This window comes from Sphaeramia orbicularis, chromosome 12 (assembly GCF_902148855.1).
Source record: "Sphaeramia orbicularis chromosome 12, fSphaOr1.1, whole genome shotgun sequence".
NCBI classification, from domain to species: domain Eukaryota; kingdom Metazoa; phylum Chordata; class Actinopteri; order Kurtiformes; family Apogonidae; genus Sphaeramia; species Sphaeramia orbicularis.
Genome location: NC_043968.1, coordinates 33718253 through 33745906, shown reverse-complemented (window position 1 = coordinate 33745906; position 27654 = coordinate 33718253). Strand labels below are relative to the sequence as shown.

The 27654-nt window shown below is 38.5% G+C and overlaps 1 protein-coding gene across 3 annotated transcripts in view; it reads left to right on the top strand.

The window, feature by feature from the left end:
• Positions 1-23242, top strand: part of wnt5b (wingless-type MMTV integration site family, member 5b) — a 106279-nt gene extending 83037 nt beyond the window's left edge. For 2 of the 3 annotated variants that reach the window (XM_030149746.1, XM_030149747.1), the window contains 6 exons: positions 7745-7905; positions 8988-9075; positions 9281-9440; positions 14681-14973; positions 20164-20322; positions 22140-23242. In XM_030149746.1, coding sequence (XP_030005606.1) covers positions 7790-7905; positions 8988-9075; positions 9281-9440; positions 14681-14973; positions 20164-20322; positions 22140-22439 — 1116 coding nt within the window. In that variant the 5' untranslated portion in view covers positions 7745-7789 and the 3' untranslated portion in view covers positions 22440-23242. Of the gene's footprint in view, positions 1-7429; positions 7906-8987; positions 9076-9280; positions 9441-14680; positions 14974-20163; positions 20323-22139 lie in introns of those variants that run through there. The other variant, XM_030149745.1, reaches the window with a different exon arrangement.
• Positions 23243-27654: the final 4412 nt, after the last annotated feature.

Sequence of the window (27654 nt, the reverse complement as noted above, 5' to 3'; positions counted from 1 at the left end):
TTTTCTGTTTTTAATAGTATTTGAAGAGCCATTAAAAGCTGAGACTGAAAGCTTATCCTTGACTTTGGCAACAGCAATTGAAAAAATTAAGCTTCTTCACAAATGCTATTGTGTGGAGACTATCACGTCATCTACTTAATATTTGTTGTGCTTTACATGTAATGTTAAGCATTTGGACTTGTGTGTGTGTGTGTGTGTGTGTGTGTGTGTGTGTGTGTGTGTGTGTGTGTGCGTGTGTGTGTGTGTGTGAAGAAAACAAAAGTAGACTAAGCAGACCAGTCCTGTCATTATGAACAGATAAACTCAGGCAGACATACATATACAATATGTATACTCCACATTTAGCATACCAGTAGATGCTTTTTACAATAAATTGCTGGAAGACGTGAGAATGACAGAGAGAAACAGAAAGAGGCAGGAGGAAAACGCTTGGTAGCAGAGTGCCAGAACAAAGCAAAAAGATGCACAGAAACAGATGGTGATACATAGCAAGAAAGTGTGAGAGAGACGGGGAGATAGAGGGAGAAAAAGACATAGAAAGGGTGGGGAGGAGAAGTAAAGAGAAGATATATTTAGAGAGAGAGTTTTAGCCTCCCAGCTAGAGGCATGACTCATCTTCTGCCAGCTGACAGAAGGATGGATGGAGGGAAGGAGGGAGGAGATGGACAGAGTCAGGGAGAACAGAGACGGAGTGAGTGAAGGAGGAGTAGGAGAGGGGAGAGCAGGCGTGACGAACACTGGAGACAAAAAAGAGAGAGGGGACAAGGAAACGGGGGAGGAAAGAAGAGGGATAGGGTGATAGAAAGTGATGATAGAGTGATGAAGGTTGGAAAACAAGAATAAAAGAGAAAACATGCAACCACACATGTATTAAACAGAAAAAACAAAGACACTGATATGAAGCCCGAGGCCGTTCCAAAGCCCCTCTCAGCTGCTTCCAAGTCCCACTGCATTTTCCCCTGGGGTGTGTGCGTGTGTGCGTGCATGTGTGTGTGTGTGTGTGTGTTTGTGTGTGTGTGTGTACGTGTATGTGTGTGTGCGTGTGTGTGTATGTGTGTGTGTGTGTGTGTGAACATGAGGACAATATAAGCAGTAAATATCCTCTCAGCCAGCTGCATTTGGCAGTTTGTTGCTGCACATGTGTACGTGTGTTTATGTGTTTTTGAAAATAAAAAGAACAGAAATAAACAGAAGGGGGTGGGATATTGGCAAAATCTTCCCATACCATGTCTGTTCTGATCTTTTTTTGGTATAATTAAATAATATGGATGGATGGATGGATGGATGGATGGATGGATGGATGGATGGATGGATGGATGGATGGATGGATGGATGTACTTTCTGAATTGAGGATTAATAGCATGTATTGATGAGTCACTGCACAACAGACATATTCTATATTAATTTATAAGGATTAGTTTAAAAACATATCTGTCATAATGAAATGCAACTTAATTCTTTAACAACATCCTTTTTGTCCTATGTATATAATGTGTTGAATCGTACTAAGATTTTACTAATAGCTGTCTCATTTCTGAGTAACTATTCAGTTTAACCCAACTTATTAGTCATCATGAAAAAACGTGACACTGCAGGGGATGTAAAAACGCATGCAAAATAATATAAATCTAGGCTTAAAATGTGTTTTGTAAGAGTTTTGACAATAGAAAAGAGGCTGTTTGTACAGACACTTTTTTCATTAACAACCAGAGGCTGATCAGTTTTCACATGATACTCATTTCTAGAATTTGGCGTTTAGCTTTTTGGCACGATCAGCTTCCAGCGGATCAGCGCAGACTTCATCAGCAGACTGCAGCTGGTTTCCCTGCAGGAGGAGCTGGCTGGTTCGTTCGCTGTACGCGGGCACTGTAGGCAATAAAAAGTGAGGCTGCTGTTAATCCAGAGAGGAGCTGCTGAATTTCTCAGGCATTGCTCCCTGTTGCATGGCTATTGCTCATATCCTCCAGGGACAAGTCCTCTCTCGCTCTCTCGCCCTGTCTCTCTCTTTCTCTCTATATAAGACATGGACACTCCCTCTCTTTTACTCTCTGTTTTCCCTCCTTCCTCTTTCTTACTTTATCTTACTTGGTCTAAGTTTTTTCTCCCACCTCTGCCTCCTCTTAGACCTAAATTCCTGGGCTGTGTTGTGTACTGTGGATGAACTGCTCCTCCTTGTGTTTCATTAGGCACATCACAGCCATCACCAGTCCAGCATTTATAAAGATCCAGATGCCTGCACATACAATAGATTAGATAATTATTTAATAATAATAATAATTTTCAGCAAAATGTATAGTAACCACATATCAAAAACAGTGTCTACAACCACTATCATGTGTCAAATTACATGGATTGTATTGGTGAATCAATGTTGTACACAATGATGGTGTTTTCACATTCACTATGGAGGCTCTGAACATCCCAAATGGGTCGACATGATGCAGATGAAAAGCTGAGAAACTGCATTTTACCTGAATTAATTACATGTATTGACAGAATTAGAGATTCAGAAGTTATTAAACATTTTCTTCTTTGTCAGTCTTTTTATTGAGGAATTAATCACAAAAATATCGATTATTGCAATTTGCCCTAATTTTAAAAATTAAACACAGCGTAAACAAACCAAAAGTACACCAGAAGAAAGCAAACAAATGGAACACACACCTTAACAACCCCCATCCCAGGACTTATGACTTATCACACCATAAATTGTATCACTATTCAGGTTGAGTTATCATATATGAGAGGGAGGCCAAACCTTATTGAACTGGTGTAGTTTATTTCTCCAGATGAGAGAGTTTAACTATTTCTTCCAGCCATAATTTAACTGAAGGCACTTCTGCTTTTTTCCAGAACAACAAAACAAGTATTTTGCTTTGATAAGTGCATGAGATAGCAGTCAACGGTGGTGTTTGCAAACTGATTAGAGTCTGAGTACAACCAAAAATGGATCAGATTTCAACTCTTTATGCAACATATCTGATAAAGTTTTAAATATGTTAGTCCAGAATGGAATTAAATTATTAAACATTTTCGATCAGTAGATGCTCTTGGTCTTTTAGGGTTATACATAGTTGGATATACCGGTGTAAAACAAAGTGTGTGCTGTGTAAGTCACAGTGAGAGCTGGGGAAATGGGATTATAATGATCCTTTTAGATAAAACTTTGCAAATCTAATGATATCACTAGTAATGCAATGTCCTCTTTCTGTTTTAATATAATAAAATTAAAAATATCAAACATAATTAAGCATTAAAAAAAGATATAAAGACTTGATTCTTGTGAGGTACAGTATTTAATAATGATTATGAGGGCTGTTTGTTGTGTTGATAAATATACTGTAATTATTGAAGAAAATTGTTAAACTGTTGATCTCTGTTTGTATGTACAGTATGTACTGCCATGATAATGTTGTTGTGTATAACTCAGTTACTGTATTATGTATTAGTTGTGGGTTGAATGCTAAATTGAGAAAAATGTATTGTTTGATTCCTGAATTAAGTCATTGATAAAGTTGTAAAAGTACTTGAGGATTAGGATTAAATAAGTTTATACTAGGGATGTAACGATATGAAAATTTCATATCAAGGTTATTGTGACTAAAATTATCACCGTTGTCATTATTATCACGGTATTGATGAAATGTGCTCAAAATGTTCAAGAAGTACTTATACACAACCTGAAATAATTTAACCAAGTTGTATTTTGAAAAAAATACCCCAAACAAACAAACAAATAAACAAAATAATAGGCACAATGTACTTTCTGTTGGCAGAAACATTCAAATATTAACATGTAAACATCAAACACACAAATATGCATTAAAGATGGCACCTTATAGCCATTGTTTGACCATTTTCCATATCAAGTTTGTGTTGAAAGTGTGGTAATTAAACATGGTTATCATGATAATTAGAATTTAAACGGTAATACTAACCATTGGGAATTTTACCACGGTTTATCATTATACCAGTAATCGTCACATCCCTAGTTTATACTTCTTCCTACTCCTTTTCAACCATGCAAATTCAGACTTGCTCGTACTTGAAGATAGATTCTGTTCATTTAAATATTATTTTGTTTTTTTTCTTATTTTGTTTTGCTGGTTTTTTTATTATTATTTTGTTTTTTGCATGTTCGCAATAAAATAAAATAAAATTAAAATATAAATAAATAAATAAGACTGAATGGATGTGGGGACAAACTAGTGTCTTTATTAACCACATGAGGGCGCTGTTGTCACAATACCTCATGAAGCGTAAAAATCGTGTGAGTCACAACCTCCTCCAAGGTGCATCACCTCCTCTATGCACAGTCAGAGGTGGCAGGTGGACAGACTAGAAGACACCATCTAAATCCACCTTCTTCTCTTTACTAACTGGACGGTCTGACCGGTTTTAGTGTTGCAGGTTTATGCATCTGAGTCTTTCATTCACCTGACTTTGACCCCAAACCAGTCCTCCCAGTCCTCCCAGTCACAGCAGCCCAGGGTCAATCAGATGTATATTCAGAGCAGCCTGTTTATGTCACTTCACAGAGCTGTGTGCGTCTGTTTAACATAGCTGAGGGTCTATTATCATGCAGACGAGTGACATCCGACCCTCCACTAAACACCCGCAGAAATCCTACAGGTGACCTTTACAACTATACCACATACAGATTAGGACACTGAGACGTTTAATGGAATATTTATTTGTATTTTGATGTTTTCAGTGCGCTACATTTTACTGAATATTCTGCCCATTTGTGTTTTAATTCTTGAAAACCTGACGTGTCACCGCTGACACATCCTGCGCATATACAGTTTGGATGGCTGGAACTTTCACTGTTTGTGTAATTGGAAAAATTCCAACGGTTTCTGAAACCTGAGATGTTGCACTTTATAGGTTTTATTGAATCATTATGGTGATTTCACTTATGCCTGTACTAGAAGCTGGAGAGGAATAGAATAGAATAGAATAGAATAGAATAGAATAGAATAGAATAGAATAGAATAGAATAGAATAGAATGCCTTAATTGTCATTTTACATATGTACAACGAAATTAAACGAGACAACTGTCTTGTGGTGTGTAGTGTAAAACACTTTAAAAGAAAAGAAAAGTGTAAATATATATACGCAGAATAAAAACAAGCACGTCAATCAACCAAGAAACAGTAGAGATAAATATACAGGGTGGGGAAGCAAAATTTACAATGAACATTTAGTTGTTTTTTCTCAGCAGGCACTACGTCAATTGTTTTGAAACCAAACATATTTTGATGTCATAATCATACCTAACACTATTATCCATACCGTTTCAGAAACTTTTGCCCATACGAGTAATCAGGAAAGCAAACGTCAAAGAGTGTGTGATTTGCTGAATGCACTCGTCACACCAAAGGAGATTTCAAAAATAGTTGGCGTGTCCATAAAGACTGTTTATAATGGAAAGAAGAGAATGACTATGAGCAAAACTATTACGAGAAAGTCTGGAAGATACTATTAAAGAAGAATGGGAGAAGTTGTCACCTGAATATTTGAGGAACACTTGCGCAAGTTTCAGGAAGCGTGTGAAGGCAGTTATTGAGAAAGAAGGAGGACACATAGAATAAAAACATTTTCTGTTATGTAAATTTTCTTGTGGCAAATAAATTCTCATGACTTTCAATAAACTGTCATACACTGTCTTTCAATTCCGGCCTCAAAATACTGTAAATTTTGCTTCCCCACCCTGTATATTGCACTTTGACCCTGCCTGGACACTAAGGATATATGTTAAATATATATCCTTATTTGAGGTATTGTCACTGCAATGTGTTCAGCACCCGTATTGCACTTGGGTACAACATGCTGGAAGCAATTTTAGCAATATTATAATATGTAGAAAATTGTAAATAAATGTTTGATTTTGAAAGATCTGGAGGAAAAAAAAAAAGAAGTGCTCTGGAAATATGGGCAAACAAACTCAATCACAGCATATTTTCCAACCTTTTAATAGTCAAAATAAGAAAAAAAAAAAAAAAAAAAAAAAAAAAAAGACCCGACAATTTTAGGCTTAGGGTTTAAAGGGTTCATCTACCTCTTACTTGTAGTAGGACCGTAATGGATCATCCACATCCTTCCCTGGATTTTTTTTATGAGCGTTTTAGAAACTCAGTGGCCGATTTAACCTTGTTCTGGGGGGGCCCCCGGTCTAATCTTTTCCTTTGCCCACCAGTGGATGTGGATGCAATCTTTGGAAACGCACTGAGTCAGATCAAAGAGTGTGTTTCCCTGCAGGTTCACCGCCCACCTACCCAACCAGCAGTTTGTCTTTGACCAGGTTATGAATCGAGGAGTGCTCGCTTCAACACGCCTTTTCTTTACTCCTGGACTTTTCAGGACTCCTGGCCGTCAGTGTGTGTGCGTGTGCGTCCGTGCGCAATTGTCTGTGTGTGTGTTTATAGGCTGGTAGTGGTGTGTTGGTGGCTGCCTCCTTTTCTCGCAGACCAAAGAAGAGGGGATTATGGGTTTTTGAGGCACTCACCTTTTACTCAAACAAATTATTCACTTCAGCTAATAAAAGGAATTTGACGCACGTGAACTTTGATTGAGGTTTTAACCCCCTCCCCCCATCACCCCCATCACTCAGGCTTGTAATTCTCAGTCTGTCCTTTGTGCCTTTCTTTCTATGGTCGGTTTTGGCCTATTCTGCTTTACTACACAGATCTTATTTTACTCTGAACATCCACCAGAAATACGTTGCCACTATTTTTGTCAATAAATGGCATGAAAACCAACAAATACACACATTAATAGACTGCATAAACCAGTGTGTATGGTTCACTTCTTTAAAGTTACACTGCACTGACCAGAGAGAAATGATGAACAGGACCTAGTTAAAAATTTGTAATAGGCTTGGTCATAAGTCGATGATATTTCTCTCCAAATAACCCGTATCCATGATGCCAAAGGTTGCAGCTGATGTCCCCCCACTTTATTCTAACTGAACGCATGGTCTGATACATCTCAGGTGCTTGCAGGTTTGTTTTAGCTGACCGCAAATGGTGTTTTCTGCGCACACATTTGCGCACATAAATAGTGGTGCGCGCAATGTATGGTCATAAACCAGAGAGGGAGGGATGGGGTGGGGTGGGGGGTCTCTGGGGTGAAGTGGGGGTTGAGAAGAGGAGGAGTGTTGACTATAGGGAGAGAGAGAGAGAGAGAGAGAGAGAGAGAGATGTGGAGTGACCACGAGAGGACAGGAAGGAAAAGGAACAGTCGCTTTGCTGCTCAATTAGCGTTTTAATCTCCTTAACAACGGATCGCACTTTTAAAACTGAAGATGTGATTTATGTCGTCATTTTCATTCAAGGACCAAAGCGAGTTAAACTACCCTGATTTTGCGCCTTTTCGTGTCCGTGCGTAAATTAGTTACCAGATTCTCATTTTACGCATGGTGTTTTATCCAAGAGACTTGATGCACATATATTTTTACAACTCCGGTCTTTTGGACCTGTTTGGAAACATTCTGCAAATGTAATTCCAGGTTGACTGGTATCGACTAACACTGCGTTTTTTTTTTTTAATCCAAACACACTGGAACAAATGGTATTTTTATGGCAGCTCCAATCTTGATTGAGAGACGAAAAAAGTTGTTGGACTAATAGAATAAAGTGCTCCAGTTTACATCATCACCACGTTTTCAGGACTGCGTCTCAGCCCGAGGACCAAACAACAGTGAACAGGATGCATCCTTATTTTCTGCCCATGTCTCAACAGCAGAGCACTTTCAGGAGCTGTTGTGTGGCAGCGACGCGGCGGACCATGGACAACAGGCCTGTCCGGAGACGGCGAACCGGTGCCATCCGACATCTGCTGCTGGCAGTCACTTTCCTGTTCTGCAGCTCCCAACTGCTGCTGGTGGATGCCAACTCATGGTGGTGAGTATCCGAGCCGTTAGAGGTGGTGGACATTCGGTAGTGCGGCTGACAAATCACCCAAAGCAGATTTTCAGTTGAATATTTTATGAACTAAAACTTCCTTAATCTTTTTTCATAAGTTTAGTCAGTGTGCTTGGTTACAACCTGTTATACATTTTCACCTGAAGGAATTATTTCAGCCTTAAAACGGACTACTCCTGTGTTTTGACGCATAAATTTAGCCCAGTCTTACTAGTTCTCAGACCTTTTTTTAATATTTTAGATAAGATGACATGTGTGACTTTTAAGACTTAACTTTGTCTTGCCACTTGTGCCTGTGTGTGTGTGTGTGTGTGTGTGTGTGTGTGTGTGTGTGTGTGTGTGTGTGTGTGTGTGTGTGTGTGTGTGTGTGTGTGTGTGTGTTTTGGGGGGTTGTTTTGCGTCATGCCGTGATGTTCCAGTCCTGTGGTAGAGCACTAACACTGAATGGAACAAATGTGAAGGCTCTGTCACAATATTTACCCTGGCTGTGCCCCAAATGGCCTGCATGGCGGCCTGCTGTTGGGCCTATGGGACCATCAATTAGCCACACTTGTTCTTGACTTACAAAACGCGTCAAAATTGTTTAGTTTGCTTTTTTGTGTGCATTGTTATAATACTTAGGAATGTGTAGACTGTGGAAACTGTTATTCCTCTCATTTCATTGATTCAAAAACAGTATGCACAAATGTCCAGGTGTATGGGGCAGCTATTATTAGCTGTCCTCCATATCCAGTTTTCTACTATGTTTCACATTATATGGCTCCATTATCTACAGAAAAGGAGAGTTTTGTGGCCACATTACATATTATTTTCAGCCTTTTTTTTTTTAATTTGGTGGACCAAAATAAAATGCTATTAAAAACTTGAGAGGTTGAAAGTGGATGCAGAGATATACATGAGTACTTGTACTATTAAAATCTGACTGCTCCTTGTCCTCTGCAGTGCTATACCTTCCACTCAGAGATAGAGTTGTATATCACTGTCTGTCTCTCTTCCCTTTCAGCTTAACAGATACAGATTATTAGTTTGAACCCAGACTTAATATGGTCTCTGTCTTTCAGGTCAATGGCCCTGACCCCAATTCAGCGGCCAGAGATGTACATCATAGGAGCTCAGCCTCTGTGCAGTCAGCTGTCCGGTCTCTCACAGGTAAGATGGAAAACACAGTGTGCTTTAGATTTATATAGGCTGTTAAATCACCTTTAAAGCCTGCCTGTTCCTGTTTCATACTTATCACAGACTCTAAGGAAGTGGTCAAATACAGAGAGAATTTACTCAGAGGGAGTCCTCAATTATCAGAACGTTAACCAACTAATCTCTGCTAATCTCTGGTGCACTGCTGCGTGGTCTGCAGGGTCAGAGGAAGCTCTGCCAGCTTTATCAGGACCACATGATCTACATTGGAGATGGAGCCAAAACAGGCATCAAGGAGTGCCAATACCAGTTCAGGCAGAGGAGGTGGAACTGCAGCACTGTGGATAACACATCTGTGTTTGGACGGGTCATGCAGATCGGTGAGTCTACTGTCACAAAGGAAATCCGAAACTTGAAGTCAGATGTCTCATGTTTTTTTCATTCAGTATAAGAGGTATGGCATCTTTGAGAAACACATTTTGCTTCCAGTGCTTTGACAAATGAGAGAATCATCAAAAGACATTTCAAAACAATAAGAAATGGAATTGGCAACAGCTGCATTGTGTAACCAGGTAAAATACAGAAATGGACAGTGAAGATCATGCTGCTGAAAGTTTGACAGAACTGAGATGGATAAGTCTGTGCATCATGTTCAATTCCTAAACAGACTTGTGTTTGGTCTGTGCAGATGCTAGTTTAACCCATAAAGACCTAGTGTTACTTTTTCTGGCAGTTCCCAAATGAATTTTTCTGTCTATTTAACCTTTCTTAAGCAATTTATCATCATTTACTACAATATTATCCTCTGTTTTTTGTTTCTTCAATAAAAAATCCGGTGTTTTCCCATATTTAATTTATTGATCATGTAGATGTCCATAAAAGCTCAAATTCAAGCTGTCATAATATCAGAAACAGAGAAAAATGCAGAAAATGTGGCTTTTTCAACAAAATTCATCATTAACTGAATATAAACCCAGTGTGTCCATCCACTGTCATTGATCCAACTCCATGGGTTTTATTAGTGAATCAATGCTGTAGAAGATGACGGTGTTTCCACGTTCACTACGGAGCCTCTGAACGTCCAAATGGGTCATATCTAATGACTATGAAAAGGTGGCAAACTGCATTTTACACCAAATATTTACATGTATTAATAGAATTAGTGGATCAGAAGTTATTAAACATTTTATATTGGTAGATGATTTTGGTCGCCAGTGGTTGTTTGGGTTTTTATGGGTTAAATATAGAAAGGGTTGTGAAAATATGCAGAAAAATCATTGTATACACACAAGAAAAGTGTTTATTTCTAGTAATTTCTTCCTTTCTTATTTATTTATCGGACATATACATTTCTGAGATATCTTCCCAAAAGAATGATCCAGGTTCATATTTTATCCAAACTTTACGCACGCACAATCGAATGCGTAATTTCGTCAGTCGGTTAAAATAAAAACAGGACGTGATCAAAAACAAGAGTTTAATTAAAGACTAATATTTTAATGATTAAATATGGGACTGTGGCTCAGAGCTCGGGGCAGTGTCTTGTGTCTAATTCCCAGTGGGCGATGTGGGAAACCTCTCATCAACACATACGTGTCAAATCCGCTGCGGGCAGTCAGATGAGGTGTAAGATGGTCCTTCTCTGTCTCCGTCGCTCTCTGCCTGTGTTTCTATTGACAGTCAGTCTATCTCCAGGTTTATATGGAGGTGTTAGTCGGCCCATTGTCCTGCGGCTTTTCTTTTGAAATGCGCTGATGAGCTGACACCGAGCCGGCAGATCCGGACCTGCTATTTGAAGTCCTAACCCGAAAGTCTCATAAACCACATACGCGCTTTCTGCCTCTCGCTTTATTCTGCTGCATAATTTGTAAGACCATTATGACCGGGCTACTGCTTCTAAAAGTCGGCATGAATAGCTCACACGCCTCATGCATGCATACCTACCTGACCGTCTGGCTGATGTTGATTCTAGGCTTTAACGCAGCGTCGAGTGATACTATCCACCTCAAAACACAACTACTCGACTAAATGTAAGACAGGAATTTAGACAAATCTTGACCCATAAAGACCCAGTGTTACTTTTGTGGTAGTTCCCATATGATATTTTCTCTATATTTAACCTTTCTTAAGTGATTTTTCACCACTGACCATTATATTATCCTCTGTATTTTGCATTTTTAAGTGAAAATAAAGTATTTTCCTATATTTAATTTACTAATCATGTAGAAGTTCATAAAAACTCAAATGAAAAGTTGAAGGTTATTACATAAAAAAAAAAAAAAAAAAAAAAACTGAAGAAAAAGTGACTTTTTAAGTAAAATATGTCATTAACTGAATATAAACCAAGTGTCTCCATCCACTGTCATTGATCCAACTCCATGGTTTTTACTGATGAATCAATGTTGTAGAAGATGACCGTGTTTCCATGGTAACTACGGAGCCTCTGAACATCCAAATGGGTCATATCTGATGACCATGAAAAGATGACAAACTGCATTTTACCCCATAAAGACCCAGTGTTACTTTTGTGGTAGTTCCCATATGATATTTTCTCTATATTTAACCTTTCTTACGTGATTTTTCACCACTGACTATTACATTATCCTCAGTATTTTGCATTTTTAAGTGAAAATAAAGTATTTTCCTATATTTAATTTACTGATCATGTAGAGGTTCATAAAAACTCAAATGAAAAGTTGAAGGTTATTATATATGTATAAAAAAAAAAAAAGAAAGAAGAAAAAGTGACTTTTTAAGTAAAATTTATCATTAACCCTTTCATGCATAGTGGTCACTACAGTAGACAGCTGTTCAAAGCTGTTCTCTTATACATTTATGGATTTTGTTGTTTTAGTTCCATATCAGCCAACACAGTGGATATGCTTATGCATCATCCCATACACTGTAATTCACACCATTACTGTAAATTTGCTGATCTAGATAAACCTGATCTGCAGAAACATGTTTGAGTGTAAAAAAAAAAAAAAAAAAGCTAATTGTTATTAGACTGTGATTAACTATTTTGTTTTTAAACAAAAAGGTATTTTTTTTTTTTGCAAATTATCTCCATGCAGGTATGTTAAAATGTGAAAAAACATCAGATTAGCAGCATTAAAAATGTTTTTTATTTCATAGTTTTCATGCAGTATATCAGTAAATACATGTTTCTTTGCTTCTTCAGCTGAGTGGACATTTTTGCAACTCCATGAAAAATAGGCTCATAAAATTTTCCTTTTTTTTCATGCCTAAAGAGGAATAAAATCACTCAGGAAAAATATCTTGATTAAGGTTCTCATAATTAATGCATGAAAGAGTTAACCGAATATAAATCAAGTGTCTCCATCCACTGTCATTGATCCAACTCCATGGGTTTAACTGGTCAGGCAATGTTGTAGAAGATGACAGTGTTTCCATTATAACTACAGAGCCTCTGAACATCCAAATGGGTCATATCTGATGACCATGAAAAGATGACAAACTGCGTTTTACCCCATAAAGACCCAGTGTTACTTTTGTGGTAGTTCCCATATGATATTTTCTCTATATTTAACCTTTCATAAGTGATTTTTCACCACTGACTCTTATATTATCCTCTGTATGTTGCATTTTTAAGTGAAAATAAAGTATTTTCCTATCTTTAATTTACTGATCCTGTAGAGGTTCATAAAAACTCAAATGAAAAGTTGAAGGTTATTATATTTTAAAAAAACTGAAGAAAAAGTGACTTTTTTAATAAAATATATCATTAACTGAATATAAAGTGTCTCCATCCACTGTCACTGATCCAACTCCATGGTTTTTACTGGTGAATCAATGTTGTAGAAGATGACAGTGTTTCCATGGTAACTACAGAGCCTCTGAACATCCAAATGGATCATATCTGATGACCATGAAAAGATGACAAACTGCATTTTATACCAATTATTTACATGAATTGATAGGATTAGTGGATCAACAGGTATTAAACATTTTGGATCAGTGGATGGTTTTGGTCGATGGTGGATGTTTGTTTCTTTATGGGTTAAATCACTAATGCTCTAGACTTTGAATGTGCCAATATGTTAGTTTAAGTAAACATTTCGAGACTGGAAGGTGATTTATTAAGACCAAATAAGATGCTTTAAGGTAGTATTTGGATGTCTAATGTCAGCTGATCGTAACAAGTCCCTAACCCAGTGAGACCAAGACCATCATCTCTGGGTTCAATGATTATTTTTCACAACTGATACATATATATATATATATATATATATATATATATATATATATATATATATATATATATATACATACATACACATCATGTTTTGACACTATTAGTACTTTTGTGAAAATTTTGTCTATAAATGAACTGGATGAAATCAAGGTACTCCTGAGTCACATGATGTTTGACACCTGATTCTGACCAATATTATAGAAATACTTAAAGATAATTAAACTAATACAGGTCAGGTACCACAAAAACAGGTCTCGGTCTGTGACTTTGAGAAGCAAAATGTATTTGCTATTGTAACTAAACTTATACACTGCAAAAGTAAAACATGTGCATATATGCTGGTCTATTGGGTCACTATAAAAACCACATTTCATTCCAGTCAAAGTGCAGTCAAATGAGAGAATGATATTTTCTAAACAAGACGATGAGATCATCCTTGAAGTCATTCCTATTGTCACTACAAAAATTGCCAAAGGGTAAGCATTATGCAAATTAAAAGTAATAAAAACTTCCTGTGATCTCAGTAAATGCCTCCTCAACCAGAAATACCATGACACCTTTTATTGTTCACATGTTAATTGTGGAGTTTCACAGCTTAATGTCCTACCTGTTAAGCATCTTTGACCTTTTCTCTGTGTGTTGAAATGTTTTGTGTATTACTGCAGAGAATATGCAGGCTGTGTTGTGTATTCCATATGAAAATGATGTTAATCTATAGTGAAAATCAGTTCACTGCTGTGTGTCAACAATTAAAAGAACAGTAGATTAATCACAAATGCAGCATTATTAGTAGATCACTAGTAAACCTAATACCAGGTATTGTTCTCCATGTAAAGATGTTATATAAGCATTTGTATGTAGAATGAGCATAGATAATACATCTACATCAGAATTTGACCTGTAAGTTGAAAATTGACATTATCTCTTTGCTCCTGGTCACATGGAAATCAAGATGACAGTTTTCATTGCATCTGTTAGAAAGAACTTGTAGTTTTGGGTCTACAGCAAACTTCAAAACTATGTACCTACTATTGGGGGTAATTGGGAGAGGAATAGAATGAAGGCAAGTGCAGTTATTTGGAAAAAGTGACATCTGAAGCATTAACTTTATGAAATCCTGAATATGTGTTGTGGAATTCTGAGTTGGATCAAGCTGCTGAGTTTCACCAGGTACAGAGTTAAATCCTAAAATAACATCTATTGTCTATTGTTAGGTTAAGTGGGGTGTGGGGCTGTTTGCTGTGTGTGAGGGGTGCATTAACCTGAGCAGCTACTCGTGCTTCCTGTCGGTGAATGAACAAACAGTCACACACAATCCAAACCTCTAAATTAATGACAGCCATAAATAGAAACAAACTGTGTGTTTCAATCCTTAAACCAACCCTTCTGTTTTCTCTCCATCAGGCTCCAGAGAAACAGCCTTCACCTACGCCATCAGCGCCGCTGGCGTGGTCAACGCCATCAGTCGGGCGTGCCGTGAAGGCGAGCTGTCTACCTGTGGGTGCAGCCGAGCCGCCCGACCTCGTGACCTTCCCCGTGATTGGCTGTGGGGCGGCTGCGGAGACAACGTGCATTATGGATACAGGTTTGCCCGGGAGTTCGTGGACGCCAGGGAGAGGGAGAAGAATTACCCACGTGGTTCACCTGAGCATGCCCGAACGCTGATGAACCTGCAGAATAATGAAGCAGGGAGACAGGTATGAAGGAAGAAACACTTAAATGATACAGATTTGAACTGAAACTGAAGTGTCATGTTACAGAATATTGAACTTCAGACCTCTAATAGTTAAGGCTGTGTGTGTGTGTGTGTGTGTGTGTGTGTGTGTGTGTACATCCTGTCTTCTTACCCCCATGTCTGTTAGGAATGTGTGTGTGAGTGGTGGTGGCCCCTGATTGCCTGACCTGGCAGTATTTGTGTCTGTGTGTGCATGTTATTTATTGGGACTGTCCAAATGGTAACTTGTAACGCCCTTGAAGTCAGGTCAATGCACATTCCACAGCTCAAATGCAGGAGGGCAAAAGCATGTTCAATTCTACAATGAGACCCAAATGCAGATCTGTGAAAATAAGACAGAAGCTGATGGATGGACAGAAGGACAGATAGATAGATGGATGGATGGATGAGTTGATCGGGTTACGCAGGTGAAAATCACATGCTCAGATTTCTCCGTTTTTTGCCCCACAATGGTTGCCACACAGATAGAAGAGGGAAAGCATTAAATTTTTCAGGTGGGAAGAGCATTACGAGAATTGCTCTTAAAGAAACCTTTGGCTGAGCTGCACACACACCCACACACCTTGCTTGTAAAAGGTCCATTTGCCCGTTCTGGTGCACGGTGGACCAGGAGAATGTGTTTATTTTAAGTTAGAGAAGCTTTGTTTAAGCTGTTTACAAGACAGATACGCTGGTGTGTGTGTGTGTGTGTGTGTGTGTGTGTGTGTGTGTGTGTGTGTGCGCGTGTGTATGTGTGTGTGTGTGTCCTCGTCTGTGTGTGCACAGCTCAGCTCTGCTTGATTTGTGTAAGAGACAGCCTGGTTTTTTCGGTGTGTGTTGTGTGTGTCAGAGGTCAAAGGTGGTGGTCTGGAGAGGTTGTGTTTCTGCTGAGGGTCCCTTTGGGGCTATAGCAGAGGGTACGAGAGAAAGATCTACTACTACAGCTTTGTATTAACACTCGCACGCAATTCTTTTTCCTCTCTGTAACATAAACAATGTTTGTGAATGAATTCTCTTTCTGCTTCTGCTGTTTGATCCACGGCGTTCATTGTTGTCTGTCCATCGAAACGGAAGAGAGAAGAGTGAGATGAAAAGGAGGAGAGGAAGACTGTTCCTCTCTTTCACTTTATCCCCTTTTCTCTCTCTTTCTTTCCTGGACACGCTGGTTTGTCCCAAGCAGGATTTGTCTTGCTTGGTTGAACAAGGCAAACCACAGAGCTTTTGTGGAGGTGACAGGGGCGTGTCGCAGTGTGTGTATATTTCAGTGCATGTGTGTGAGCGGCAAGCTTCATTTGATTTGCATTAAAGACGGACACATGGTCGTGTGTGTGGGTTTGTGTGTACGACCGTCTGGAGACAGAGGCGCAGGGTGAGGGATGGACCTCCGTCACACTCCCCCGACTCTCAAAGACCAACACATACACACAGGTTCACTGTCTCCGTTTCGCGCAGCTCAAATGAGGCGGTGCTTGTCACTTATAGACCAAAACAACTAGATGTACATTCCTATCTAAAGACAATAAAAGGACACTTTGGCTCGGCATCTGCTCCAAACACACAGAGAAATTTTACAGCTGTCTGTCAGACTTTGGTTCAGACTGTTGTTTCTGTGTCCATGACCTGTCTGAACTGTTTTGATTTTGGATATAAAATCAGTCATAACACAACCAAAACAGTTCATGTGTGTTTGGGTTGAGTAGAAAGCTCAAGAATGTGGTATTTTAAGAACTTATCTTTCTTTTGGTTCCTAGTATGATCAACGTAGATGTCTAAATTGTGTAAAAATGTGTCAAATGAGGGTTTAGATTATCTGCCATATTGTCTCTGTCAATAAAAAATCGAACATGATCACATTCTGGAAGATGCTTAAAGCACCTGACTAATTCAATGTCAGTTAATAGATTTTTTTTTGATAAATTTAACATCTTGAACTTGTATGTAACACAAGCACATGAATGTTCACTACAAGGGGTTGAACATCCTTAAAAGGAATGTTGGATTCTCAGACACATTTGGCCCTCACAAAGATATAATTTGCCAAGAACAGCCACCAGACAGTTTAGGAGAAACAAGTTCTCATTTAAAAGTTGTTCATTTCAATCACAACACAAGCAGTTGGAGAGAACATCAGTCTGTAACTTCAGACTGTTTCATCTCAAGTTGTTTCAATAATGCTGCTGTGATGGTTTACTGTATTTAGCAAAGCAGTAGCACGATAAAGAGGGTCAGCATCCTGGAATTAAGTCACACGAAAATAATAAGATTAAGTTAATTAATGATGATTGTGCTATTTTTGATTATTTTAATAGTCAGTATGTCACCAACCAGCTGTTTTTATTCACAATTTGCACCTAATCAACCCAAGAAAATACTTGAAATACTGCAGAGACATTTTGTGCTTCATAGACAATTTAAAAAAGTACATTTAAAAAAAAGTTAGAGTACTGATAAAAGATAAATGATACATGCATTTATTTTGTGCTAATAAGGAGACTGAGATGTTAACTAGTTTACACAAAGAACAAACGTAAATCTACTGTTAGAAAAAGCCACAAGCCACATGTGTACATTTATGTTAAATTTATTGTATTGTTACTTTTTTCTGTGATTAATGACCATTGATGAGTGCATGTGTTATTGACCTCTTGCTCTTACAGTTTTTTTAAGTTTTTTTTTTTTTACTTCAAAGTTTGAGACAAATAAACTAAACTAAAAATTAAGAAAATAAAATAAGAAATGTTACTGTGTATGAGGAACTGGAGAAACTGACAAGAGCCAAAAACAGTGCATTTCAGCACCTCAGTTCATAGCTCAGATTATATGTTAGTCTATAAAATACTGCATCTAACTGGAAAAGTTATAAACCATGATGATGATGAACCAACGTTATGTGCATAATACACTGTTGCCCATAAAGTTGTAATAAAATATTTTTACAATTGCTCATGAAATGATTGTGATAATGTGTTTATTCTTGATAGATTATGTGTAGCTGGGACTCAGTATGTAATCATTACACCTGGTCAAAGGTGATACTGATGTATAGAGATAGGAATAAAAAGAGGAATGTGTCTGAGAACAGTATTATTCCAACAGTGTATTCATGAATGGAAACCCTCTTAACTTGTCCTTTGCCAACTTTCTAGTTAAAATGTGTGATGCATTTGGATGGAAACCTGACTCGTGATTATAATGATCAGGGGTGAAAATGTATACCTCTTCAATATCTTCACTCCTCTTTTGGGTGGGCTATTTTCTCTGTTTCCCCGGACTCCTTCTACACACTCGGCTCCTAACCCCTAACCCTGTCTGAGCTGAAGCTATTGTGCTTGACACAGAGACCGTGTCACCACCACGGATGACTGAATGTGTGTGTGTTTTCATCAGGTCCAGTGTCACTGCGCCCACCAGGCACGACCCACCAGATAGCACATTGTGATGCTGGATGCTCTTATATATGTGACTAAATGAAAAACATAGCTGTCTAATCAAATGGATCTAATCATAAATAGATAAAATGCTGAGAAAAAGAACAACATCTGTTATAGGAACATTGTAATAATTATACAAAGGTACGTACATACACATAAACATTAAAACAGACATTAAATAAATTTTTTACTTGTCGTATATTAATTTTAATGTCACATGCTTTTGTATAAACTTCATAAAGAACCACAAACTTTAATAACAAGCCTCTTGCGCCAACAAAATGTCATTGTCCCCTGAACTCTGTGTCTGTCTTTAGGGGGTCACAGGGGTTGATTTGCAGGATTGGAGGGTGCCGAATGCTAAGCCTGCTGGGTAAGAAAGTAGAGAAGAGGGGGCTGGGGGGTTGGGGGTGTTTGGGGGCAGGGGTTAACAGAGGTGAGAAGGTAATTGGGATCAGGCAATGAGAGGACACAGACTGATGGGTTTCGGCTGAGCTGCAGAAAATTTGAAGTAATTCAGCAAATACATTGTGCTGATGTGCAGCGGAACTGTGTTGGTAATACAAGCATAACACCGTGCACGTTACATGTACTTGGTGTTAATTCATGTGAGTGTGTTTGTGAGGGGGCTGTTATGTGACTTGTTTATTGAATGCTGTTAAAGTGACCTGGTAAAGCTGCAGGACTGCTGCTGGGACCATAAATCATGTATTTCCTGTTCTGTTTTTTCAAGCATACCCATTAGTACCAAGGGTTTCATAATGCTGAGACAGAGCTAAGACTTATATAAACTCATATCACAAAGTAGCAGTGAAAATGTGTCAAGATGTGACAGCTTGGCTAAAATCAGAAATATTTGGAAATGCATTGTGTCTTATTGTAGGAAGGTGTTAAATTATAACAGGGTCTCATAAGAATTTAGACAATGTGACTAACATGGTGCTCCTGTCCAGAATTAATGAGGCTTTCTGTTTGTCAAAGTAAAGCTGAAGGAGATCACAAGCTTTCTGTCTGATGTTTAAACCTCTCACCTCATAGCCATTCTAATGACAGGTTATGATACCGTTCCCTGAAACGTATTCATTAAAATCATTTCTTTCTATAAAGGAGCTGTGTGGGAAAGTCAGTTTACAATAGAGTCGTGTTTCCTCTGGTTAGTAGTAGCCTTTCTATTCTTAGTCAGCTGTTTGTTTTAGTTTGGTGGAGTAGTACTGACTACTACACAGAGGAACAGCACAGAAGGAGGAAAAATCTTCTTTGTTTTTCTTAGCTTTGTGTTTTTCCCTTTTGGTTTTCTGTCTTACTGCACATTAGAACAGGAGGTAGTTCTGTACAGCCACTAAATGTGACCAAAAAGTCCACATTTATTAATTCTGAAATGAAATTTTGATCCAAGTGTCTCTCACGTATCATCATCTAGATTCACCTTGTGTTAAAATTAGAACATTACTCTTATGTATTTATTCAGGGTGGAAGGTGTACTTACATTTTATCACCACCAGATGACACAAGTGCTGCAGCAGAGACTCAAACAATCCAGAGGAAAGTTACATTTACCCCACACAGTGAAAGAAAACTGGCCTTTTATTCTGTCGCTTTAACGCATAAGACAGATCTGTTTTGTGTCAGTGTAAAGGAAGTTTGTGGTGTCTGTAAATGTTTATTGATAAAAATCAGAAGATAGAAACAAATACAGTGTAGGCATAAATCTGGTGTGTCTGTCTCTTTCTGCCACCCACCAGGCGGTGTACAACCTCGCTAATGTGGCCTGTAAATGTCATGGAGTCTCGGGTTCCTGCAGTCTGAAGACCTGCTGGCTCCAGCTGGCTGACTTCAGACGTGTTGGGGAGTTCCTGAAGGAGAAATACGACAGTGCGGCTGCCATGCGCATTGGACGCAAGGTACTGAAGTCAAAGCAGGTGGAGCTCTTCCTCCAGTCGATCCATAAGTTAACCCATATGGACCTAGTGTGACTTTTGTGGCAGTTCCCAAATTTTTCTGTTTATTTGACCTTTCCTAAGTGATTTATCATCATTTGTTACAACATTATCCTCTGAATCTTGCTTTTTTTTTTTCAGTGAAAATCATCTATTTTCCTATGTTTAATTCACAGATCATGTAGATGTTCATAAAAGGTCAGAGTAAAATCAAAAGTCATTATATCAAAACAGAAAAAACTGATGAAAAAGTGACTTTTTCAGTAAAATATATCATTAACTAAACATAAACAAAGTGTTTCCATCCACTGTCATTGATCCAACTCCATGGGGTTTACTGGTGAAGCAATGTTGTAGAAGATGACAGTGTTTCCACGGTAACTATGGAGCCTCTGAGCATCCAAATGGGTCATATCTGATGACCATGAAAAGATGACAAACTGCATTTTACACCAATTATTTAGATGTATTGATAGAATTAGTGGATCAACATTTTGGATCAGTAGATGCATTTGGTCAACGGTTGATGTTTGGGTCTTTATGGGTTAAACAAAAACGCCTCTGTGATATGATGTTGATTTAAAAATTATTTTGCACACACGCCCAAACAAATCACTCTTGGGGCCTCCTGACAGTCACACGGCTCCTTAATATTAGTGAAAATTCAAGAACTTCATGCATCAGCCTACAATGGGAAAATGGTTGTATCTGGTGGAATACAATAAAAAGAATAAATATCACTACTTTTCTTAAAAATGCTGACATTAGCGAATGCATGGTTATGTACTGTAATAGCAGTGAGACTAAAAATCAGATTTTAACTAAATTTACTCCTGAACATATAGGAGCCTGAGATTATGTGTTTAATGAGGCACCTTAAACGCTGAGACGGACCATGTTTACACTGATTGACCTCCATAGGATCGTATAATTGTATTCTTTAATGTCAAGGCACTGTTTGTTTGTCTGTTTTGTTCTTTGTTGAGGTTGTTTTATTTTGTTTTTGTACATTGCTGTCACTACTGACTTCATATTGTTTCACATACAAAGGCATGTTGTATACGAGGGGGGCTGAAAAGTTCATAGCCTGACTAAGAAGGAGTTATTCCACAGTATTGAAACTTGGCATACATTAAATTCAACCTCTCCTGATACTAATTGCATGGTTTCCTTCCAGATAAACCCACACTGGATAAATAATGTAGGACTTTGAAAAGTAGTACCAGAGACATTTCGTGAACCATCCGTGGCACTGTGGTCTTATCAAATGTCTGCAGAAAAAGGGGTTAGCCCCCAAGGACATTCATGCTGACATGGTTGCTATAGGGGAGGATGCTCCAGCTTTATCAACTGTGCAAAACTTGGAAGCTGAATTCAAGAGGGGTAGGGAGAACAAAGGAGGGGTGAAAAGCAAGCATTTTCATGAAATGTCTCTAGTACTACTTTTCAAAGTCCTAAATTATTTATCCAGTGTGAGTTTATCTGGAAGGAAACCATGCAGTTAGTATCAGGAAAGGTTGAATTTAATGTACGCCAAGTTTCATTGCTGTGCAACAACTCCTTCTTAGTCAGACTATGAACTTTTCAGCCCCCCCTTGTACATGTAACCTGTGACTGAAAAATAAAACTCAATAAAATAAGTTGGGGGGAAAAAATCTGATTTTAATGAAAGTTAATGAGGTATTTTTGCCACAAAGTTGTCCAAAGGTTAGTAAAGTTGAGGAGAACACAAGGGTTAAGAGAGTTACGCCCACTTATCCTCTCCTCTTCGTCCCATGCAGGGTAAATTGGAGCTGGTAGACAAACGCTTCAACACACCCACCCCAGAGGACCTGGTCTACATCGACCCCAGTCCTGACTACTGCCTCCGCAATGAAACCACAGGGTCGCTGGGCACTCAAGGCCGCCTCTGCAACAAAACCTCAGAGGGGATGGACGGATGTGAGCTCATGTGCTGCGGCCGAGGATACGACCAATTCAAGACCTACAAGCACGAGCGCTGCCACTGCAAGTTCCACTGGTGCTGCTACGTCAAGTGCAAACGCTGCACGACGCTCGTGGACCAGTTTGTGTGTAAATAATATGCTGACAGACGATGGATGGATGGAAGGAAGGAGGGGGACAAAAGGAGAAGAGGGGGAGGAGATAAGGAGGAGGTGATGGTGGAAAGGGTGAATGATGGATGACAGAAGGAGGGTTTTCAGGGTTTTGTTCAGGATGAGTTTGACATTTCAGCTCCCTTTTCTGACAAAGCTTCTCTTACTGTTTTCCTTCTCTCTTCCATTTATAAATCTGCCTTTGCACCTCAAGCGCCAAAGCTGCATAAAACCTTTGTGGCTGATTTAGTTTATGTGTGAAAGGCAGATGTTGGGTGGCAGGATATGGGAGAACAACAGATGTATGAGAGAACAGAATTCCTAAAGAAAAATGAAGTTGGAAACGCAAATGTTACTTCTTCCACGTTCTTCAGACGTGTCCCCAATTTCAATGTTTTAATGGAGATTCCTGTTTTCCCATCACCTCTTGGCCACTGTCTATTTCCTGGAAAACATCCTGATCACAACCCTGAAGAAGGGATGGAAAGAAAGGACACAGAAGATGAATGATGAAAGGACACTGAGGATAAATGGACCTTGAAGCTGAACTGAATCCTAAAAAAAGTGGACACATAAAACTAGTGTGATGAAGCAAAAAGATGAAATGAAAGATGAAATGAATATATAATTAAGTAATAGATGAACACACAACTCAGATTGTTATTTAAAGAGATGAACTGAGATGAACTGATAAACCTGAGATATGCTCTGATCATGTGTGCCAAAGCCCCAAATCACTGAAACCTCTGTTAGACGCTGAGTCAATAAACAAATGACCTTTAACCCTGGAAGACACATTCTGGCATACGTGGCTTGTGCTGATGTGGCAGACACATTTGCAATACATGCAGGTAGCATCAGCAAAGTCCAGACGGAGGCATTTTTTGGCTGGAACAAGACAGACACAGGAGAAATCTAGAAAAAAAACATGAATTTAAAGACAACGAGGACTTTAGAAGATTATTTTCCGTAACCGTTCATAAAGCGACACATGTGATAGGACTGTCTGGAATTTGCCACACCCTCTGTCTTCTGACAAAACACACAGGGCTTACACACTATCCATTTATTTCCGTTTAAGTAGTGGTATTAACTGTACGGCCAGAACAGATCTTCAGTGTCTACAACCTGACAGCCGTGTCTGTATGAGTTAATGGAGCCCGTGGTTTCCGCCATCTTGACAACGTGGATGTTTAAACAAGCAGCTCACACCGGCAGTCCAGCATCGCAACCTTCATCTGACAGTGAACGAAACCTCCATTAGTGAGATTAATGTGCTGTATCTGCCTTAATGAACCCACTAAGAGACATGTTCACTCTAAGTGCGCCTCTTCATCTCACGTTATGCAACTTGTTAAGTCACCTGCAACCCCTGTGGTGTCGAATTGGCAGTTTTGCAATTTTGCTTTACCTCATAACATGTGAGAAAAATATCACAACTCATGTCTAAGTGAGATTTTAACCTAATGAAGCCGAAGAACAGATTCACAAGGACTTGTCTTGTTGCCAGGAATGATCAAAACAGACCAACTTGACTTTGTGGCTCACCTCTGTGTTACTGTTTGGCTGCTCTGTTTCCCACCCATGTTGCCCAAAAATATTTTAGCCTTCAGTGTAAACAGTGTGTTTTGTAACTCTCATATAATTGGACGCAGATGAAACAAACAAGAGGGCAATGTAAAAAGAAGAACTTGCTGTGGAAATATGAATGTGTGAAAGTGGAATATACAAAACAGAAAGGACTGCAATTTATTACATGCTACTTTTGAAGAATAGTAGATCATAAAAAGTATATTTTAATATTGTTTTTTCAGTTTTCAATGTTTTATACATGAGCATAATTGTATATTCTTTTGATAAACTAGTCTTCGACAATGAGGCTTTGTTCTTGTTTTTGAGTCAGTTCTTTTGGAAAGTCTGTTCTTGCCAACGTTTTCATTCTGTTCCACACCAACAACAAAACTACAGTCAAGTCTTTGTCATGAGGCAGCATGTTTTAGAAAATGAAGCTGCCGCTGTGAAACAAGTTTAGTAAGAAATGCAGGCACTGTAATATAGTTTTACTACCATCCTCTTTTTCACAAACACGGTCATATAAGTATGAAACTTGTACAAGTTACAGCAACACTGTAAAAAGTAAACTCACTTCCAACAATGAAAACTGCTGTTTATTAAACTTGACTACTGAAATCAGCAGTAATGGCCTCTGAAAGGATATCATAATGTAAGTTAAACATACGTCATCAAAACTGGAAATAACGATTTATATACTGATATTTCAGGCAGATGAACTACACTTACTCAACAGGAAAGTTAATAAAGTCTGATCATATAACTGTTTTAATTATATGAGTAAGTAATAGTACAAGTAAGATGTTTTCAAGGCCCAAAATTTAACACCACAAGAAAAAATAAATGCATTCATGTTGCTTTGATCAGTGATATGATAATATCATAATCAAATTGTCATGTTTGATAAAGCTGTGTGCATATATTGTTTCTTCCTATAAAAAGTAAAATATAAAAGTAAAAGGTGTGAATGCAGCATTGTACGCCACCTTCTTGCCATGAACATTTTACTTATGAGTCACTAGGATTTTTGGGATTCTTAAAACTACGTTCATTGTTCATGGTGACTGTGTTTCGTTCGGCTTATTCATGCTTCCACTCCTTCCTGTTGACCCTGAGCTCAATGATGAATATATGTGAATACTTAATTCAGACACTTAATGGTGTTAGAGTCTTCTGCCGCTTCACTGCATAACCTCTAACTCTCTTGTTTAGCCTTGAATGTCAAACGCCCTGTCAAGGCCAAGCAGATCTGTACAGTGACCTATAACTAACTATCCCATTACTTTTAGCCGCTCACTGCTAATTGGATTAGACGACTGACCAGAGCGCCCTGACAGACCTTCAGTACTGTCTCTGTGTAATCCCCCTCACCTGATAAAACATGATTTGATGGTTTTTCTCATTAAAACCTCTGCTGTTGTTTACCATTGTAGAGACTAATATCATGTATTGATTTATTTCCTCATGATAAGTATATGTGTTTGTTGTTGTAGTGACATTACTGCTGTGTGTTTGCCAGGGATTAGACCAGTGAAAGTGTACTCTGGTTGTTTCTCTAATCCTTTTCACCTGATTGCCATCTGCTACTGTGATGCCACTAGTTTGATTGTGCCCGTCTCTGAAACAAACAAACCAGTGTTGTCATTTCTATCCTCTCTTTATTCATTTTCTTATTATCACAATATTATCACTGTTATTAATGCTTGGCCTTTTTCTGCAGTGACACGATGGTGAATGTTGTTCCTTTGTGGCAGGAATCTTGGCTTGTCATCAGTGTGTTTTGCTGACTTCACCTTGCAGCTTTTAAGCCTTCAGCTAGTACAGCATATTTTGCCTATATGCAAAAAAACTAAGTAAACAAACACAACACAGTAACTTTAAGTAAGTCTGTTCAAGGGTGAGATTCTTTTCTAATTTCGTGCTTTCCGTCATATTTTTCTTCAGATTCCAAAAGGCGGTTCACATTTTCACATTTTATTACATCCACCAACAACACTGGAGGGTTTCAATTCAATTTCATGTGTTTGGTGATTTACAGTGCTAACATTACTTTTATCAGCTTCTCCACAGCCCTGACTGTGCTCCACCTGCAGCTAAGTAGCAGAGTCTGGATGAAACACCCAGCAAAGTCTTTTCAAAGTGTCAAAAACTGTCCCTGCACATCTGTACGTAAAAGGGCCTGGAACATCACTACAGTGTTTGCAGGCAGCCTCGGGGTGTGTTCTGATCTGACCCTCTGGTTCTTATCGACTTCTGAGTCTTTGGTGGCCAGCTGGCCAATTATATGACCAAACCTACTTAGTAGCATGAGAGGCTGCTGTTGTTGTTACTGAAGAAAAGCTCAGACTGTTCAGTCAGTAACAAGTCACATTCCTGTGCTATTTTGTCATTTTACATTCAACTTGTTTTACATAGCATCCAAACAGCAGTCAGGGGTGTAAAACCTACAGATGTATAACAGATAAAATATTAAAATCTTTAGCTTTATGTTTATAGAATTGTGGTCATCCCAGACAAATATATCCCCATTAAGAATCCACCATCATGTCTTGCAGAAGTGCCATATTTGTTTCAGTATGCTGTCTACAGAGACAATACCTTTTTGATCATTTTTCTGTAGCTGCACATATGGCCAGTTGCCAGCTGTACAGTGAGATCCAACACGTGCTGTGTTTGTAGATTACCCGACAGCTGTTGTAGTTAAGACATCCGTCCGTAGGTGAACTCATTGATGTGGATTAGATGAATTAAAGAAGACACAAAACCATTGTCTCTCACACACAAAAATACTCTGTACTGTGTCAAATGCTCCTTTTCTGTCTTTTTTCAGCTATGCCTTCCTTCTTCCAGACACAAATGCACGTACATGTACAAAGAATTCAAAGACCAAGTCAAACAAATACGAGTGCTCATCCACTTATCCATAAGCTCATTCATCCATATGCTTCCTACAAGCTTTGGCTGGAGCACAATTGCCTGTTCAGTCCTGGGAAGATGGAATACTTAATCTTCATGGGGTTTGGGTGTAGTAGTGGTAAATGTACCAGAAGCTGAAGGTGCAATTACTAGATTAGTTCTTTATTAATCATGATTAATATCTTTTAAACCTGTTCTCTTCATGGACCGCCTATTAAATTTCTTTTGCACGCAAGTTCAACACAACATTTGTCACAAAACTGTGCAGTGACCTCTACAATAAAACAGAGGAAATCCATTAATATCATGGTTTTTTTTTTTTTACTTTTTATACAGAAAGATGCTTAAAAAATGACAATAAATTTCATTTAAAAATTAAACAGATGTTGAAATGACAGTAGGTAAAGACACTAAAATGATATTCATGACAAGGTGTGGTTTCACTGTGATAATTTTACTAAACTAGGCATTAAAAACAGGTGTCATGAACAGCTGACATCATGTGGCCTTATGTCATGCCTTATGTACATGTGTGTCTCAGGTTCTGTTGTAACTGTACATACATGGATGTAAGCGATCCTGTGTGCTACCTCAAGGCTTGTTTTGCAATGAATTATTACTGTTTACTGCACCTCCTTGCAATTCATGGTTCACATTTCTTAGGCAAAGTGTAACCAAGTAAAATAATCACTACAGCTAAAGCATCCTAGTC